Genomic DNA, 21,442 nt, shown 5'->3' on the forward strand with positions numbered 1-21,442 from the left:
ATGAACTATGGTATTGTGTTGAAGCTGCATGGGCAGTTGTACCTGTACACGCCATCCAAGCTCTGTTTGACTGAATTCCCAGGCGTATCAAGGCCGTTATTATGGCCAGAGGTGGTTATTCTGGATACTGATTTCTCAGGATCTATGCACCCAAATTGCGTGAAAATGTAATCACATGTTAGTTCTAGTATAATATATTTGTCAAATGAATACCTGTTTATCATCTGCTTTTCTTCTTGGTGTAGCAATTTTAATGGCCAGTGGGGTAATTTGGCATATTAGGGTTGGAGCCAATAGCTTCAAAATCATGAGATATAAAAAAATGTGTTTTCTATAAAAGTTGCAATGTAACTAATATTTGTAAAAACTGAATAATATATTTTTGAAAAAAATCTGAAAATTTGCTGACTACCCCACCACAATTAATGAATTTTGCAAAATGGAAACTTCTGTTACAACATAAATTAAAGATGCTTCCACGCCACAAACATCCATGTGTAGTAAAGCTGGTTTCTGTAATACCATTTTTGGAAAAAAAGTTGTACACAATGTGCTGTCAGAGTATGTACAACACTCCTGATTAAAATATCTAAACACTCATTATTATTCTAATTATTTGTTTTACTTATTTTGGTTTATGTTTTAATTTGTTATATTCCGTTGTAAATTATTTTATTTTGCTTCCTTTTTTTTAGTTTACTGTTTCACATACATATTTTGTTAGCTGTAAATAAAAAGTAACCCATTATTATGATACTAAATTGTCAACGTAATGAAAATCAATATAGAAATGATTACAACGTAATGTTTTTTACACTATGCACACACAACAAATGAATTTTCTCCTGCACTGGGAAAGACATCTGTCAAATATCATTTGACTTGTTCAGATGTTAGCTTACCAGATTTTGATGCTGTCACAAGAACATTTGAGGCTTCAAAAAGAGATTCTCTAGGTCTCAGTCCAAACTCTCCATTCATTTCTTTTAAATGAAATGGGGCAGCAGGGGGAGGGGATGGAGGCATGGGTAAGCAGTTTGCTAGTTGCAGAGACTTTAGGCTGAATCACATAACTGATGGCAATGAATGCATCATGGATTAAACTTTCTTTGCACCCTTTTGTAACAAAGTATGTCCAGAGTGCAACTCCAGGTTGAATTCACTCTGATCAGAGATGTACACATTTTCAGGCGCCAAAATTCTGATGTGCTGCTTAAATTGCATGACAAATCGTAAAATGACCTTGTCGAGATCATTTTTATTGTTTATATATTGTCTAGCTATAAAGTTAGTTATTTTCTGAGATACAATTCCATGTGCCTTTTCAAAATTCAATAGCCATTTGCGGCTTGCCTTGAAATTATATAACTATATTTCCCAGCTCATTTGCAAGGCCCACTTTTGAAGGTCAGCATCAGGGATAACCATTCAATGATCCATAGCCTCTAGTACTTTTTGTTGAGTCCAGCAGTGTATTGCTTTCATCTTATCACATTTTGAGTCATCAAGAAGAACGTACTGGGTCAATCCAAATGAAGTGGACCAATAAAAATTAAGTTGGTTGCTTGACCATTTTTACATATTTTAATTTTTTTATATGTGATTACCGTATAATTGAGAAGTTCAAAACAGTTTTTAAAAAATTTTACCTTTCACTTTTACTGAATGGCGGCCATTTTCATTTGTAAGCGCGCAACGATGTTTCAGTTTAGAGACGTTAGAAAAAATATGAATATCTCTGCAGTCGGTTAAGTTACAACATTGCAATTGACATGACTGTTTTTAGAAAAGTGTCCTCTCCAACATTTTCTATTACACAAAATACCCTAAATTAAAAAATAACCAGTCAAAAATGACCCCAAAATTTGGTATCCAAATTTTCAAAAATCCACGTTTTAGGCCCAAAAATAACAAACAGGGAGTGATTTATGAGTGTCTATTTTTTTCCTATAGTTAGATATCATACACTACTAGCGTCATATAGAGCAAGAACACTTACAAATGTTCCCTTAATTTTCTATGAATTTTTGAAATTTGAAAATTTTCATTTCGAGATGCAACTGTTCCTAAACCTGATGGTGAATGTTGAGAACTTCAGACAGCTTCTGTAATATAGAATAAGACTTCCCAGTTGCTGTGGTAAGTTCAAGCACTGAAAGTTTCCTTAAACCATTTTTCATTGGTATCCAAACATTGTCACTAGTAGATTTCTTGAATGATGTTCTTGGGCCATTAAGGTGGTAAAAATGCACAAAAACATCATTGTTTTCCAAACTTATTCTTTCAACCCCTGCACGCCACCACTGTCCACCATACACACATGCCACTATGTCATTCAACATTAAAGACAGAGATGTAATTTTACTGACACAATGATCCTCATAAATTTCAGTTTCTGATGCTACATAGCATCGAACTAAGTTTTCTGCAATTCCAAGGAATTTGTGGAAATGCCTTGTTCCTTTTATTGCTGTACAGTTTTCTTTCTCGATCAGAAAATAGGTAATGCCTTTAATATTATCCTTGCAAAAGACATACATGTCCTATACTGTGAGAATTTGGTCTGTGGTTGGTCTTTGTAGGCTGGCTTTACTTACTTCACATTTTGTTCTACCTCCTACTCCATCATATGCATTTTTACCATGGCAATATGAAAAAAGTGCCGTTCAGCCTCCAACCCAAAGCCTACTTTGTGGTTGCACAGATTTGAAAAATTCTTTTTGTTCTTATACTGACTACCACTTCCATCTGAAAAGTATATCAGCTTCTCAACCTTGGGAAAATTTTCTTTTATGTAATTTATTACATACTTTTGAAATACATGTACAGCCAAAGTGTTGTGCTCCAAGTAGTCACTTAGAATGCATATTGAAGAACTGCTAACTTCATCTTTCTCATTTTTAAAGTAGAGAATAAATTGATGCACTGTTGCCTGATCATTGACCCAGTGGTACCCTTGTATTGCATCCTGAATCACAAATGTAAAAATTTCTGCAAAATCAGCTAGCACTATGCGTTCAGGTTCATGAAGTTGTACTTTTTTGTCCTTCAAAAACTTACTTTGGATTTTAGAAACATAGTGGTGACTTTTTGTAAGTTATCAATTAAAGATTCCAAGTACTCTTCCTGATATTTAACCACTGTTATCATTTCTGCCCTGTCAGTTGTGACCCACTGTTTGAAGGTAATACTGTCTAGCAATTCCTCATCATATTCGTGAAACAATTCAGTAATGAAACTTCTTGGCAGATTAAAACTGTGTGCCCGACCGAGACTCGAACTCGGGACCTTTGCCTTTCGCGGGCACGTGCTCTACCATCTGAGCTACCGAAGCACGACTCATGCCCGGTACTCACAGCTTTACTTCTGCCAGTTCTGTGAGTACCGGGCGTGAGTCGTGCTTCGGTAGCTCAGATGGTAGAGCACTTGCCCACGAAAGGCAAAGGTCCCGAGTTCGAGTCTCGGTCGGGCACACAGTTTTAATCTGCCAGGAAGTTTCATATCAGTGCACACTCCGCTGCAGAGTGAAAATCTTATTCTGGAATTCAGTAATTGTTTCCTTACCAGGGCATTTATTATACTAACTCATCATGCAGTCATAGCTGTTAGTGTCACAGACCATTAAATCTAGTAACTCTTTGTAGTTAAGATCACTGAGTTTTGCAGCCTCATTTTGATGATATAAACAAACACATGTGGAGTGTGTCCCTGAGGATCCAGCCAAAATACACCACTTAGGGTGGAGGTCACAAAATTTTGACCATCCAATTTTGCATTTGGGATGAGAATTTTTGAAAGCTACATAAAGTTCATTTAAATTTGACAGCACTAGTTATTTCTGCTTTGTTACTCTAACTCCATTTATAACAACTCTTTTACTATCTTTGCAACCTGGGCACTTTCTACTGTTTTCATCATCTTCAAAAAAACTGCTGGATCTTTTTAATTTTTTCTTCGCTTATACTTACTCCTTTCTTCTTTCCTAAAACTGGAAGAATGCCTTGCTCTTTCACTAATTTTCAGGTTAGTTTAACCAAACGATGAGAAATGTTGAATTCTTGAACTATTTTTTCTCTTGACCATGATTCAGGGAGCAAACTTAAAATTTTAACTTTTTACTCATTAGATGTCACTGAACATTTAATTTTTAATTTCTCTATTAAGCTCAAATATTCAGTGTCAGATGATACTGGTGGTAGGTTTTCTTCTTCTTTAGAAATAATGTTAGAAATAATGTTGGTATCTGTATTATTAAAGCACGATTCCAAGTCTTTTCTAATTTTGTCTGAAATTTGTCGTACTTTATTTTCAATAGCTCCTTTTATTTTTCTGCTACTTAATTTTATTATTTTCGAAGCATTAGATACATCTAATTTAGAACAAGCAAAATCCAATATGCTAGCAGCTTCCTCATCAGGAATATAAATGGCATTAACAAGGTTACATGATTCTGGTTCTGGATTCACAACAAATATTTTTGAGTAACAATTTGGGCACAGGGAATTTCCAGGAATCACATTATGTTTCACTTGGGGAGCTGTTTCACTCTCACATAACAAGGACAAATGTTCAACTTTTATTTACCTCAGACCTGTAGTAACAGGCCTTTTATGAACTTTAAGTGGATCACAGCACTTTCTTCCAAAAATGTGGTTGTACTTCAGAATATATTTCTTTTCATGATACTCACACACTGATGTTACAGAAGAACTTACTCGAAATTTAAATAAAGTGTGTGTAACTTCATCAAAGTCATTGACATTTTTCAAGTTTTTTGAAACTGTTTTGTGACACACTTCACTTGCTATCTGTCCAACAGAACACTGTTCATCCATGTTATTGCATTCCAGTTAATCTCTCAAATTAATTACATATTACACACAGAAGAAAGCACATAACATATTCTACACTCTCTATGAAGTATGTAAGTTTACATCGACTCCAACAGAGGTTTCAGAACAGACTGACTACAGCAATGGCACACCCAGCAATAATGTACTTCTACAATGCCACACCCAGCAATAATGTACTTTTTTATTGACAATAAACCTAAACATAAATGAGCATTTTTATTACCATAGAACAAAAGCGAAAAAAAATATTGCATTACTAAAAATAAATAAACTAAATGAATATTGGGTGATAGTGTTGACTAAATATATGTCACAATTAAATTTTATTACAATGAAACAATAAACCATTTAAATAGGCAACAGCCATAAGATCGGTTGTAGAGTAATGTGAATTATTTCCTCATTTTCAAAAATTCATTTCTTTGTTCTCAGTCAGATATCAATGTTGAAATTTTTACAGTAGATTGCTATCATATAGGTGTACAAACTGTGCAAAAATCATATTTTTTAATCAGTCCCACCTGAGATAACTAGCCTCAAACTTTACAAAAAATGAAAATTTTCAAATTTCAAAAATTCATAGAAAATTAAGGAAACATTTGTAAGTGTTCTTGCTCTATATGAGGCTAGTAGTGTATGATATCTAACTACAGGAAAAAATAGACTCTCATAAATCTGGAGGTCATTTTGACTGGTTATTTTTGAATTTAAGGTATTTGTGTAATAGACAGTGTTGTAGAGGACACTTTCCTAAAAACAATCCTGTCAATTGCAATGTTGTAACTTAACCCAGTGCAGAGAGATTCAAATTTTTGCTAATGTCTCCAGACTGAAAAATTTTCATGCACCTGCAAATAAAAATGGCCGTCATCCAGTAAAGGTGCAAGGCAAATTATTTTAAAAAACTGTTTTGAACTTCTCAAATATATGGCAATCACATATAAATTAAAATATTTAAAAATGGTCAAGCAACCATCACTGGACTACTTCATATGGATTGACCTTACTCTACCCAGCAATAGAGTTGTTTCACTGCTGTAATTTTGCAAAATATATGCTGCCTGGATGTAAGTGATCTTTTTCCCTGCTTTGCATTTTTTTCAAAATTCAACCACAGATTTCTTATATTCGAAATTTAATTCCCTTTCTCAAGAAAGGACATTGCCTGCAATGAAGGACTCCTCCTATGCTCCACAATCAGATACAACACTGTCGTCAATCATAGCTATGTCATGGAGCTCTGATGCATCAAACCATAGCCCATTATCTTGTTCCATAATATTCAAATGTCCATCAGTGTTGTCACAAATCAATGATGCAATGCTGTCTTTCAGTTCCATTTCCTGCAAACTGATAGAGCCCTCAGGGAATTCCATACTGCTAAATGATCATTTAGAATTCAGCAAATATTTACTGGGTTAATGGTTGGCATCTTCACTATTTGTAAATAGATGTACTTTATACACAAGACAAAGTCTCATGTCAGGTCAGCAACAAGTTTGTTCAGCACCACAGGTTCGGTACAAGTACAAGCAGTGCGAAGAAGAAACAGAAGAAACATCCGTGTTGATGGCCATGTCCATAAATCCATGCAATGCATAGTACTCCAAAGAGCATTCCATGAGAGAGAGGTCCTGAAGAGTGTAATGAGGCCCAGAAGTCATGCGACAATGTACAGTTCTGTAGTAGTAGCAGTGAGCAGCAGACATGCTGCTGCAGAGGCATTTATTCCTTTTTCTTTTCTTTTTTTTTTTTAAAAAAAAAGAGGAAACAAGGAAGTGAAGTGCCTCTGCAAGTTCACAGGATGTGAGTTTGTGATGTTGTCTGTACATCTAGGTAGGACTACTCTCACTACTATGGGCCGCTCAGGAGATAGTAGTTGACGGATATGCATGAAGAAATAATGGATTTAGGGCAGAGGGAAAGAAACACCACAGGACAGTCTGGATGGGTAGTAAGGGCAGTATCAGACTTGCTTACTATCTATGACAGAGAATACAAGGGTAGGTTACATTAGTAGTGGGTATCACGCAGCTCAATACCATTGTCACAGCCATCTGTCTGTCATAAGAGCTCAGTCCAAATCTGTGCGGCAGCACCATGTGCTGCTGCGGAGAAGGTCAGTCAGCCCAGGTTGGTGTTATTACTGTTCTTTGGGTGCAGGGGTGGTTGGCAGGCAGCCGCTGCTTGGTGCATCTGTTGGGTCTCTGCTACCAGTGCAATGAGAGCATTGACAGTTTTCTCACTTTGCTCAGCTTGGCTCCATGGCATTCCCTGCGCCATTTAGAGCAGCTGTTCCTCTGGAGCACTTTCTAGTCGATTGTCACACTCTTCAAGTCATCCCAGTTGACTTGCGATTTCCCTCTGCTTGTCTGTAGTGTCACCAGAGTCTCTTCACTGGAGACAGTGGCGGATGCAGGTGTCTTCATTTTGGGGGTTCTCCTAGCAGTCTCTCACATTTATGTGGGTACTGAGAGAGTGGCTCTCAGCTCAGAGGCTCCTACCTCCACTATCTGCTCAGTGGTTGGGGTGGTGGCAGGCGAAAGCTCCTCTTCTTCTGCTGGTGGTCTACTCATGAGAGCCGAATGCAGTTGCCACAGTTGGTGGCATGCTTCCTCGGTCTCTGCTGCCAGGGCTGCTGTAAAAGCATCTTTCTCTGCCTCTATGGCAGCCATGAAGACTGCAGTTGCCACCTCAGTTGCAGCAGCCACCAAGGAATGAACATCTGTGGCAGTTAACATCTGTTGCTCTTCGGTTGGTGGTCAGTCCACTGCTCCTCTGTCCTTGGTGGGGTGCTCCGGATGACAAAACCAGCTTTATTACACATGGATGTATGTGGTGTGAAAGCTTCTTTAATTTATGTTGTAACAAAAGTATCCATTTTGCAAAATTCATTAATGGTGGTGGGGTAATTTGCATATTTCAAATTTTTTTTAAAATTGATTATACACTTTTCAAGAACCTTAGTTACACTTCCACTTTTATATGAAAACACGTGTTTTATATTTCATGGTTTTGAAACTATTCCCTCTAAACCTAATACATCAAATTATCTTTTGAGGTGTGTTTTACCCATTAAAGTGACAAAAAAAAAATAACAAAATATATATTGCATTTTTTGTCCCCTTCTACATACCCACAATGTTTCATCAAGGTCACACATTGACACCTGGATGGGACTGATTGGTTGACAGGCGTCTGCTTACTGAAAACAGTTGAATATTATGGCTTCTGCTTACTGCAAACAGTTGCATATTCTTTAAATATTTTGGGAATATCCTTTTATCAAAGCTGTCTCATGATCTGTAAGATAATCTACAAAATAGACTTAATGGCAGATTTTTTTTTTATTTGTGCACATTTTTGTTCACAATAGAGAATTTACATACCGGCTTGTTGCTGGGTAAAGGGTTGCCAATATCACATTTTAGAGTGTAATTGTTTTGTAAAGATGGAGCAGAACACAGGACTGGAATTTCACGCTCATTTTTATCAATGCGCTCTATTTTACTGTAATTAAGACCAGGTGGAATCTTCAAGTTATAAGTGGCTTCAAATGCATCTTCTCCAGTATTGAGAATCTTGACTTCCAACTCTAACCTTTCATTAGATCCAAGAAGGTATTTGGTAACAGTTCTGTAACAAAAGTATTTCAATTATCTTTCCTCACTCAGCCATTCCATATTACAAAAAATAGACTTACATTTTAGTTCATGTTTATAGTACATTAATATTTTGACTTTGTGCACAGCTTTCTTTTAATGAAAGAACTGTACAAATCCTTGTCACTTAAATCATATAAGAAAAGAGATAACATAATACGTGAAAGTCTATTTGAAAATGAAACATCACAATAGCTTAGAAACACAACAGGATCAGATATTTTTTTCTTTTCTTTATACTGTTTCCATGACTTTTACAAAAAAGCAACATCTTCATAGGAAGATGTCAAATTTGCCTTCAATCATCATTATCATACTAACTGTGTAGATTCTCCTCTTGTACTCTATTAGAGCCTTTTCATTATTTTTGGGATATATTTATTCTCTTGTATGTGCAAAATGAAAATGTCTTTAATACTGTAATATTAAAATCTAAAACCTTATGAACAAGAGATTAATAAAATACTATTATTCTGAAAAATGTCTAGAGGCTAGCATAACATTTAAACAGTGTGATATGCAAATGTGCATAGCCTGTTATGGTTTGGTATTAAGTTCTTGGGAGATGCAAGTTTCATAATACAAACATTAAAAATTAAAAAACACAGCAACAAAGAAAATGGACTACTAATAGGGAACCAAGCAGGAATATTTTTTAAAAACTTAACATTTTGATATATTCATTGCGCATTTGACTTCATTTGCCATTATTTTCTCACGTAAATTAAATCAAAAGTAATGCAGCATTAAACCACTAAGTTCACTCCTTGTTGTGCTATCTGTCAGACAGGGGGAAGCAAATTATTATTTGTGGGGACTTCAATGTAGATTCTCTGAAAGAGGGTAATAGGAAAAATGACCTTGAAGTATTACTCGGTTCTTTCAATTTGACACCCGTTATTGATTTTCCTACTCGGGTGGTAAAGGATAGCAGCTCACTGATAGATAACTTCTTTATAGACCAAGATAAGTTTAACCAGATAAATGCTCAGCCTGTTGAGAATGGTCTTTCTGATCATGGTGCACAGCTAGTTACAATATATGACATAGCTCCATTCAGCAATACTAAACAGTCCTCCAAAGTAGTACGTCCAGTCAACGATTTAACAATTGCAAATTTCAGGGAAAGCCTACAGCAGTTAGACTGGGATGAGGTGTACCGTGAACCTGATGCCAATTTAAAATATAATTTATTTCATGACATTTTTGTAAATGCATTTGAAAACTGCTTCCCCAAGAAAATAGTTAAATATACTCGTAAGAAACCTTGTAACAAACCATGGCTTACTAAGGGTATAAAAATATCTTGTAACCGGAAAAGGGAAATGTATCTGACAGCAAGAAAGAGTAGTGACCCAGAAACTATCAAAAATTATAAAAACTACTGTGTTATATTAAGAAAAGTTATTAAAAAATCCAGGAGTATGTGTATCATGTCTGAAATCAGCAACTCTGATAATAAAATTAAAGCAATTTGGAATATTATTAAAAGAGAAACAGGTCAACCAAGAGCAGAGGAAGACAGTATTACCATCAAATTGAATGAAAACTTTACGAACAAAAAGTCAGAAGTTGAAAATATTTTTAATAATCATTTTCTAAATGTTGTGGATATAGTAGGATCCAGGTGTTCATTAGAAGATGCTAGGCTGTTAATGGAAGAGGCCATACCTATGCAATTTGATACAATTGAAATCTCACCCACTTCTCCCTCTGAAATTAGGAAAATAATAAACTTGCTTAAAAGCAAAAACTCACATGGAATTGATGGCATTTCCAGCAAAATACTAAAAGCTTGTTCTCAACAGATAAGTAAGATTCTCAGCCACCTGTGTAATAGCTCTCTGGAACAGGGCATTTTCCCTGATAGACTGAAATATGCTATTGTTATACCTTTGCATAAAAAGGGGGATAGATCTGATGTCAACAATTACCGTCCAATTTCCCTTCTAACAGCTTTATCCAAAATTTTTGAGAAAGTAATGTATTCAAGAGTAGCTTCACATATCTGTAAAAATGAAGTACTAACAAAATGTCAGTTTGGTTTCCAGAAAGGTTTTTCAACAGAAAATGCCATATATGCTTTCACCAGTCAAATTTTGAATGATCTGAATAACCGAACACCACCCATTGGGATTTTTTTGTGATCTCTCAAAGGCTTTTGATTGTGTAAATCATGAAATTCTGCTAGACAAGCTCAAGTATTGTGGCATGAGTGGGACAGTGCACAAATGGTTTAATTCGTACCTAACTGGAAGAGTGCAGAAAGTTGAAATAAGTAGTTCTCATAACATGCAAAGATCAGCACATTCCTCAAACTGGGGAACTATCAAGAATGGGGTTCCACAAGGGTCAGTCTTGGGTCCTTTGTTGTTCTTATTATATATTAATGACTTGCCATTCTATATTCATGAAGAGGCAAAGTTAGTTCTCTTTGCTGATGATACAAGTATAGTAATCACACCTGACAAACAAGAATTAACTGATGAAATTGTCAATACTGTCTTTCAGAAAATTACTAAGTGGTTCCTTGTAAACGGACTCTCACTGAATTTTGATAAGACACAGTACATACAGTTCTGTACCGTGAATGGTATGACGCCATTAATAAATATAGACCTTAATCAGAAGCATATAGCTAAGGTAGAATATTGCAAATTTTTAGGTGTGTCCATTGATGAGAGATTAAATTGGAAGAAACACATTGATGATCTGCTGAAACGTTTGAGTTCAGCTACTTATGCAATAAGGGTCATTGCAAATTTTGGTGATAAACATCTTAGTAAATTAGCTTACTACGCCTATTTTCACTCATTGCTTTCATATGGCATCATATTTTGGGGTAATTCATCACTGAGGAATAAAGTATTTATTGCACAAAAGCGTGTAATCAGAATAATAGCTGGAGTCCACCCAAGATCATCCTGCAGACATTTATTTAAGGATCTAGGGATATTCACAGTAGCTTCTCAGTATATATACTCTCTTATGAAATTTGTTATTAACAACCAAACCCAATTCAAAAGTAATAGCAGTGTGCATAACTACAATACTAGGAGAAAGGATGATCTTCACTATTCAAGATTAAATCTAACTTTGGCACAGAAAGGGGTGAATTATACTGGCACTAAAGTCTTTGGTCACTTACCAAATAGTATCAAAAGTCTGACAGATAACCAACAAGTATTTAAGAAGAAATTAAAAGAATTTCTGAATGACAACTCCTTCTACTCCATAGAGGAATTTTTAGATATAAATTAAGAAAAAAAAAAAACAAAAAAAAAATTTAAAAAAAAATAAAAAATAAAAATAAATAAAAATAAAAAATAAAGAAAAACAAAAAAACACAATAAAATAAAGATGTTATATTAACTTAAGTATGTTGTTAAATTAACCTAATTATGTCATGTATTGGAAAATTCGACTCGTTCCACATCATTACGAAATATCGTATTCATGATCCATGGAACTAGTATTAATCTAATCTAATCTAATCTACAGTTATGAAACTAAAAATAGGAAAATGATTTTCACAGAGTACTACATAGACAGGTCTTATATCATAAACATAAAATAATCTTCAGTATTTAGTTTAGTGTTGTTAGTGTGTGTGTGTGTGTGTGTGTGTGTGAATGAGTGAGTGAGTGATTGAGAGAGAGAGAGAGAGAGAGAGAGAGAGAGAGAGAGAGAGAGAGAGATAACTAAGCCAAAAATTTGTTTCCATACTATATTTTCTACATTATGCATGCTGTGCTGTAAGCCTCTTTAGATGTGACTTGTTCCTATATTATACAACATTACCTAAGTGTCAATAAATGTAATAATATAATAATAATAAGTATAAATAAAAACAACTGTGATATAATCATTATTATTTTTAGATAAACATAAAGGCTCAAATTAGGTTATACTAAGCTGTATCAAAATGGTCTAAGCAGAAAATGATATTGTGATCCCTGAGCTTAAACAAATTTATTGTATTATGAGTGAGTTAGCAGACGGATAAGAGACAGTGGAGTACATTAATCCAAGGCCCAACAATTAGATGGACTAACAATAAGATGGAATTATGAACCGAAGAAATCATGAGTTGAAGAAGCAATTGACATAAGTTGTTCCTCTACATGTTACAGTTTCCTCTTCCTATGTGCGATGTTAACTTTTCCTTGGTCATCCCATTTGCCTCTCTCTTCTTGGCTGATCTAGACATGTCTTTTTGGAAACAGGTGTGTATGCTTCACTCCATGTAAATAATTTATACTTTATTTAAAAAGTTCAGAGTTTGTAAGCTTTGACTTCCTCACAATTAAGTGATAAATTTATGAATATACAACAGATTCTTACATATGTATCATTCCTGTAGGGACCATGAATCACCAATTAAACTAATTAAAATGCACATACAGGCAACTGAGGAGTTATTCTTCCTGTGCTACATACATAAATGGAATAAAAAGGAACATGTTAATGTGAAACAGAATATTCCTGCAGATTCTTTGTCCCAGATTGGCAACATCATGAAAGGATTGGATTTTGAGATATTTGCATCAGTAGGTGGGCTTCTCACAACCCCATCAAGTTACCAGCTTTGACATCTAACACTACCAAACAAAAATGTAACTGTATTGTGACATTTCCATGTCTGCCATCTCTTCACTTCAGTGTTTTGCATCCTGTAGTCAGAGCTACTACACATTTAGTCAACATTTATCTGGTCCAGTACTGAGAGAGACTACATTGTATTTATTTGGCACTGCTCGATAAAATGACATAACTACTTGTCACACTGCAGGTCTACTGAATACCTTCACCTCACCATAAATGCTTTTCAGTTACATTCATATTGACATTGTTATGCTATGACTGCCATAAAAAGACCTTTAAGTGAGAATGATCTGCACATTCTGGATTGCCCTATCATGTTATAAATGACCTGGTATGTAATTAGACTACTGTTCATTCAAACCAATTATGCTGGATGTGAAACATTTGGGCAATTGCATATCAATCGGTTACAAACAGCATTGTAGACAGTCTGTATCATGGCTCAAGACTTCAGTCAGATGGCATATCGTTATTGTTGAGCATTGGACTCACAACCTTCCAGTAGTTCTACACGGTCTATGGGTGGCACTCAAGAAGGAACTCAGCGGGGTGGTTCCTAAAGTGATGTGTGGTAAAAGTGCAGCTGCTGCAGCTGCTTATTACTAGACTACCTTCATTAGGCATCATTGTTATACAGTTGCTACCACAGATGACAAGCCTGGCTACTGTGTAAAGCAACTGGCTCCTCCAAAACTAAACCAACAGCAGCTGCTAAGACACACACCATGCAGAGCATCTGCTGAGCATACATCAACTGCAAAATGGATCTCTAGACTATGTCTGCAGCAGTCCCGACACATGAGCAATCATCCAGCACAACACCAGGATGATGATGCCTGCAACCCCCACTACTGATGCCATTCCCAACAGCCTAGTGAGTACTCCACAGAGTTACACCATAAAATGTAAGACTATTGTTTAAGTAGAAGGAAGATGTATGCCTAAATTTATTAATTCATTTTTTGCTGAATACTTCTGGGCATGAATTTTGTTAGTCTGTTGTTTATATGAGGTCCATAACTGGTTGAAACAAGTTTTCTATGACAGAATAGTTTTGAATGTGCATATAGAAAAATCCGTTGGAGATTACTCCCAGGACATGTAGATCTGATTACACTGAACAGAAATACACAAAATCATATTTAAGAAATATAATTGGCACTTCAGGCTTCTTCTACAGGCTCAGAGAAAAGGAAGGAGTTGGATGAGATATCTGAATGGGAAAGGTCACATTTAAAGCAAATGTAATGACAGGCCAAGAAGTTACCTGAAAATAGATAGGTAAGTATTTCATCTTCTGTGGAAAGCAAGAATAAATTTATCACAATATATTAGTTTTAGTACGATAAATTGTGAAATATGCAGTTACTTACGGAAAACCATCAAGAATGAGATTTGGTATGCAAATATTATCAGGGCCACAATTCTTTTGGATACTGACAAAATCATGCTCTGAGAGTGGTTTATGCTGGTCAAGAACTGGTGTCAAAGAACGCTGGACTCTTTGTTTACTATACTTTGTATTATATTTTACTTCCACTTCCAATGGTGAAAGTTTGTCTCTTATACCAGGCTACAACATGAAACATAATTTTCATTGAGAGAAACACCTAAGTTACCACTGTTAATAAGTATAAAAGTTTTAAAATAGAAATTATCTCACCTTGATATAAACTACATGACTTTTACAGTATTTGGAATTATTGTTCAGAGTTGCAGTGAAGTTCTTCATATGTTTTCCTTCATTCCGATGAAAAAATAATCGAGGACTTTTCATTTTCTTTGCATCCAGTATAAGCTGAATTTCAAATTCTGTTGATAAGTAGTTAAGAAATAAAATAGCAGATTATCATTTGGCAGAAAAACTAGTAAAAAAAAGTTGTTATGAAAACTGAAGTTCTGAGTTTATTAGAAAGAAAAGAAATGACACATCATGTGCTGCTTTTAAATTTACCAGGTTCAAGAATAGGGCATAAAAATAAATTTTTATTGCAAAAAAATCTTTATTAAAAATAAAAAAGTAAAAAATAAAAAAATAAAAATAAAAAAAAATCTTTATTAAAAAAATAAATCTTTATTAAAAATAAAGTAGGAATGTACAACAAGCTTTGTTCTCATGAAAGAAGATTCTGTTCTGCACAAAAAAGAGAATGCAAAGTTCCTGTTCCTTTTTCCCCTCTTTTTCTTAACTTGTGCTTAAGACTATCATCATAACCAGAAGACCTCTTTACTAGACAACATAATAAGGTCACAGTACATTAACACTGAGTTGCATTTTAGTGACTGAAAAGTCAACCACTCATAATTAATTACATGTTCCATAATTAGTAATCATTATCAAGCACAGTGTTCTCACCATGTTCTGGATTGACACCAATTCCACTGTACTCGAAACAGGCTGTGACTGTGGTACACGTGGTTAGTGTACCATCTCGAAGAGTGCAGTTTTTCTCATCAAGGCTTATGAGTTTTGATTCTGGACCAATTGTAACTTCAGCATCCATGAGTATTACTGGCCTTGATCTGAAATTAAATTTCACATGATTTATTGTTGAGAAGGGAAACCTTCCAAATATGTTTTGTAATTAGAGAACAACGTTACTGTAGTTTTCAGTACTGACAACATAAAAATAGGCTAATAGCTACCTCCAACTAACAGCTTGGGCATGCACTTCAAGCTCCTGAAGAAAGGAAAATCCACAATTTTTGCCCAGAATACGCTCAAGAATGAAGACCTTTTGGATGACGTAGACAGCGTTTCTTCAACATCAGAGAAAATATGTGGGACCAAGAGAGGTGGTGCAGTGATTAGCACATTGGACCTGCATTCAAGTTCAAATCCTTGTCTGGCCATCCAGCTTTAGATTTTCTGTGATTTCCCTAAATTGCTCTAGGCCAATGCTAGGATGGTTTCTTTTAAAAAAGAGCACAGTCAATTTGCTTCCCAATACTTTTGTAATCCAAGTGTGTGCTCTGTCTCTAATGACCTCACTGTTGATGGGACATTAAACTCTAATCTTCCTTCCTCCTATTTGTGAGGAACAGGAAATTTATATGCTGAGACAGAATTACCTGGCAAAGCATCACTAAACCAGCAGCCAGGAGTTTTCATAGCTTGTGAAGCTTTTTAATAATATTACTATCTATATGATTTTTGCAATTTATGTAAATAATTTTTAGTTTTTAACTGTTTGCTGAGACAAAAATGTATATTTTATTTATCAATCAATACATACTACTAAGTTGTATGCAGCATTCATACCACACAGTGCATACAAAGGAATAAACAGTAGTGATTAGAGATTAATTTTATTAAAATGTTATCTATGCTGCAAGTATTTAATGCCATTACCAGTAAAATAAGCTGAGCACCTCTACAATGAGACTGCATATGTATTTGCTTCTAGATTCAGCCTTCAAAGAAAAATTAACTACAAATCTGGAGTAGTCACCTACATAAATAGGAAACAAGTGAAAGGTTTGATGTCAGGAGAACACTGTTTAAATTAATGTCCTATAGTAACAAGGCCATAGATGCGAGAGACTTTGATGAGCTGTTATGTAGAAGCCACATTACAAGCAAGGAGGCCTGTGGCAATCAGAGAGGAACTGTGGAAGGATGGTGGAGAAAATGGTTAATGTTTAGGATGTCAGAAGGAAGACATCCTTTGTGGAGGCTTTGACTACTTCTCAACATTTCCGGAGATGAGGCATATCTACCCAAAATCCTATCCCTATCAAAAAAAGGAGTGTTCTATTGTCCCCCACCCCAACCTACAAAATATCCTAGTTCTTCCCTCTACCACTCCTCCTCCCTATTCTGCATCTCATTCCACTGTTGATGATTTACATGTAAGAACTCTGTACAGACACCTACCACCTCATATATAGTCTTGTCACAAGCTTTTCCTATAAAATCAAAGGTACACTCAAAAAACAGCTAGTGTTGTTACAGCTTTGGGTGTCTGTTTGGTTATATCTGTGAGAATATGTACTTATATCTAAAAACACAGGTGATGTGACTTACCGAACGAAAGTGCTGGCAGGTCGATAGACACACAAACAAACACAAACATACACACGAAATTCAAGCTTTCGCAACAAACTGTTGCCTCATCAGGAAAGAGGGAAGGAGAGGGAAAGACGAAAGGATGTGGGTTTTAAGGGAGAGGGTAAGGGGTCATTCCAATCCCGGGAGCGGAAAGACTTACCTTAGGGGGAAAAAAGGACAGGTATACACTTGTGTGCACACACACATATCCATCTGCACATACACAGACACAAGCAGACATTTGTCATGACACAAGCAGACATTTGACAAATGTCTGCTTGTGTCTGTGTATGTGCAGATGGATATGTGTGTGTGTGCGCGAGTGTATACCTGTCCTTTTTTCCCCCTAAGGTAAGTCTTTACGCTCCCGGGATTGGAATGACCCCTTACCCTCTCCCTTAAAACCCACATCCTTTCGACTTTCCCTCTCCTTCCCTCTTTCCTGATGAGGCAACAGTTTGTTGCGAAAGCTTGAATTTCGTGTGTATGTTTGTGTTTGTTTGTGTGTCTATCGACCTGCCAGCACTTTCGTTTGGTAAGTCACATCACCTGTGTTTTTAGATATATTTTTCCCACGTGGAATGTTTCCCTCTATTATATTCATATCAAGAATATGTACTTAAATAGAAAAGGAGCAGAAAATTAAAAACTAGTATGTGCTTTCACATGCATCTATATGTCATGCAACTATCAGCCAGAGGTAAGTTTTTTTTCCTCTTTTCAGTTTATTTTTTTCCATATTGGGATGTCAATATAATGGAGTACTTCATTTGCTTTACCTAAATTCCTTGAGAAGATAATTCATTAAGGCAACAGGAAGTCAGAGTGTGTAAAATAATAGATATCTTTAAGTGCTGAACATGCCATATTGGATTTCTTGATTAGTTTATCTATGTCTACATCCAAAATCTATTAAAAAAAACTGTGAAGTGCATGGCAGCAGGTACTTCCCATTGTACCACACTGTAGTGTTTCTTAACATTCCATTCACATATCACACATGAGAAGAATGACTGCTTAAGTGATTCTGTGCTCACTGTAATTAACTTAGTCCTATCTACACAGCCCTATGACAGTGATATGTTGAGACTGTAGTATATTCCTTGATTTCACACTTAACACTGGTTTTTTAAACTTCATAAGTAGGCTCATGTGGAACAGCTGATGTCTGTCTTCAGGTGTCTAACAGTTCAGGTTTTTCAGTATTTCTATGAGATTCTCCCATAGGTCAAATGAACCAGTGCCATTTTTTGTATGTGTTCAATATCCCCTATTAGTCCTATCTGGTATAGCTCCCACTCCCATGCACTTCAGAAATATTGTAAATGGGACACATGAGTGTTCTGTAAGCAAATTCCTTTGTAGGATGGCTACCTTTTCTCAGTATCTTTCCAATGAACTGAAGTCTGTCACACACTTTGCCTAGAAAGTCTTATATGACACTTTCTGTATTTCAAACATCAAGTGAAAATATGGTACGTGTAAGAAACTGAATCTAAGTTTCGGTATTTTCAATAATGACTCCATTTTAACTTTCTATTACTGCACTTGAAAATCATAATATTGATTCTATTTGCTCACTGAGAAAGAATTCTGTGTGTAATTTTCATTCGTGTTTTCCTACTTTGTAAAACTGTTGAATGTTTTTGTAGTTTCTTGATGTGCTAGTTACCCTTAGATGGAGACCAATAAATTGTTTTTCTGGCATTTGTTAACATGAACGGTATGTTGTTATTATCAAAGATTCACTTACTGTTATGGATGGGATGGAATTGAAGCCATAGCTGGAGGTTAGTACCAACAGTAACACTCTCTAAGAGTATTTTGCTGGCTGTTGGTGATGTGGTTTCTAGGTGGTTCTCTGTAGGACAACATTGCTGTATGGAGGTAACAAAGATTCTGTTTATTCTGAAGAAAGAATGAAAAACTCTAAAAATAACTATAGGCTGGATTTCTTCCTTGCAGTAAACTTCGACCATATGTAGCAAGTCAGAAAAGATGTTAGTAATAGCCAGAGAAATGTTTATAGGTAATACTGGTGTGGGTGCTTATAACTGCTGCCTGTGGGTTTTATTCCAGTACAAAGTATATGAATTTTCCATTATGCCATCTGTTTGTGTTGCTGGAATGTCTGAAAACAGCCACCAGCTAAAAGAATGCCAACTGTTTTGTATTTTATTTTGATAATTCTGTATACACAATTGGTGGACTTTTTTGATGGTAACTGGTTTAGATATTGAAAATAACAAAGTAGGATCTTAATTTTCACATTATGTTGCAAGAAATCACGAAGAACTGCTTTGAGATTTCATTTCTTGCATTTGCTTGTAATGAGGTTACACAGACAGCTCTTCAGCATACGGTGATTAGTTAAATTGGAAAATACCTTACTTGAAGAAAATAGCTGTATCAGCATCATATGCACCAACCACTATGTCAGGATACTGATTGCCATCCAGGTCAATTCCGCCAGAAAGTGAAAATCCAAATGTTGTTATCTGACTATAGATACTTTCTCCAAATATAACTTGTGACGCTTCTTTCATAATTCCAGTAGCTGATCCATGGTATATGTACACAGCACCACCACCTTTCAGGCCATCGTAAGGAGCTCCAACAGCAATGTCTAGAATTAAAAATGAAAAAAGATGATTATACATACAGGTCTCAATCAAGGATTCAGTATAAACTTTTTTCCTGCACTCACACCATCTTATTGTCTTTTAAGAAGCCACCTATGATCAACCCAGGTGATGAGTTAATTACACTACAGATTGGACAAAAATTTTAATCTTACATTAGTTTGCATACACTTATGAGGTAGAAACAATATAGTTGTATAGTAATACTACAGTAAGCTTCAAAACACATAACAATTGTAGAAAACTGTTGATTAAAACAACATATTATTATGCTCTCATTGTCTTCCTCAGTGAGTTGAACTAATATAGAATTCTCAGGTTTCCAGCCACACGAGTCCACTGAAGTAGCACAATATTTTATGAACTCACTCAATTGGCAACCTGAGAGCTTTATATTGATTTACGAATAATTTTGAAAATTAAAAGTGGTGAGATTGTTTCAGGTCTACTAATAAGTATACATACCTGTCAACTTGAAAGACTTGGCTTTCGAGGTACTTAATACGTTCAACTACATTACAAATAAGTCATACGGTGTACAGTGAACTTGTCTGTTTCATTTTAACACATATCTGTAGTGTCCCAGATTTATTATTTTTGTATGCATGACTTTACCCAGCAGTCTTAGCACAAAATTTTAAGTGTATTGCATCATTAGAAATATCTGCTGGCAACAGGTGCATTTAGCACAAGACCTACACCCAGTCTCTGCAATGGGACTGGATGCTGGACACATAACATAAGGCAGTACTTCCTTATGCTGCAGCAAATGAGCAATGAGATGTAGTGGTTATAAGGTAAATGAAGTCACATTGGAGAGGAGAAGCTCACAAATCCCATTTGGCATCTTCATTTAAGTTTCTTGTGATATGCTTCATATCTAATGGCCTTATATTTGAGAGTATGTAACAGTCTTACCAATATGAGGAACCATCCTGGCATTTGCCTGAAGCAATTTACGGAAATCACGGGAAACCTAAATCAGGATGGCAGAATGTGGGTTTGAACCATTGTCCTCCTGAATCTAAGTCCACTGTGCTAACCACCACAGCACCCAACTCAGTACCAATGTTTTTTATATTCCACAAATCTACATTAATAATAAATCTGCAAAACTGTAGTGTGTATTTGTGGGTTTGAACACACTTCTCCCAAACTACCAGACAAATTTTCATGTGGTTTTTGCAGGTAACATGAGCATAGCTTGCCGGCCGGGGTGGTCGTGTGGTTCTAGGTGCTACAGTCTGGAACCGCGCGACTGCTACAGTCGCAGGTTCGAATCCTGCCTCGGGCTTGGATGTGTGTGATGTCCTTAGGTTAGTTAGGTTAAAGTAGTTCTTAAGTTCTAGGGGACTGATGAACTCAGCAGTTAAGTCCCATAGTGCTCAGAGCCATTTCATCAAAATTGGTTCACAGAAAAAGATATTGTAATTGAAATTTTTATCCATACTAATATCATAAATGTGAAAGTCACTATCTGTTATGTTTTCACAATGAACCTGCTGAACTGATTTCAATGAAATTTGGTTTGGAGATAGCTTGAATCCCGAGAAAGAACATGGTCTGTTTTAGAAAGTGTGTAGTACAAGTTACTTATTGATTTGAAGAATGTTGTATGGTTTAGAGAAA

General features: G+C 35.7%; 1 protein-coding gene across 2 annotated transcripts in view; it reads right to left on the reverse strand.

Annotated features, from left to right (window-relative positions):
• The window catches only part of LOC126251737 (integrin alpha-PS2-like), an 836,605-nt gene that overhangs the window by 36,189 nt on the left and 778,974 nt on the right, over positions 1 to 21,442 (reverse strand). For both annotated transcript variants that reach the window (XM_049952346.1, XM_049952345.1), the window contains 5 exons: positions 19,563 to 19,797; positions 15,477 to 15,643; positions 14,784 to 14,932; positions 14,494 to 14,693; positions 8,243 to 8,489 (listed from right to left, as the gene is read on the reverse strand). In XM_049952346.1, coding sequence (XP_049808303.1) covers positions 8,243 to 8,489; positions 14,494 to 14,693; positions 14,784 to 14,932; positions 15,477 to 15,643; positions 19,563 to 19,797 — 998 coding nt within the window. The remainder of the gene's footprint in view (positions 1 to 8,242; positions 8,490 to 14,493; positions 14,694 to 14,783; positions 14,933 to 15,476; positions 15,644 to 19,562; positions 19,798 to 21,442) is intronic.

Source organism: Schistocerca nitens, chromosome 4 (genome assembly GCF_023898315.1).
Source record: "Schistocerca nitens isolate TAMUIC-IGC-003100 chromosome 4, iqSchNite1.1, whole genome shotgun sequence".
NCBI classification, from domain to species: Eukaryota; Metazoa; Arthropoda; class Insecta; order Orthoptera; family Acrididae; genus Schistocerca; species Schistocerca nitens.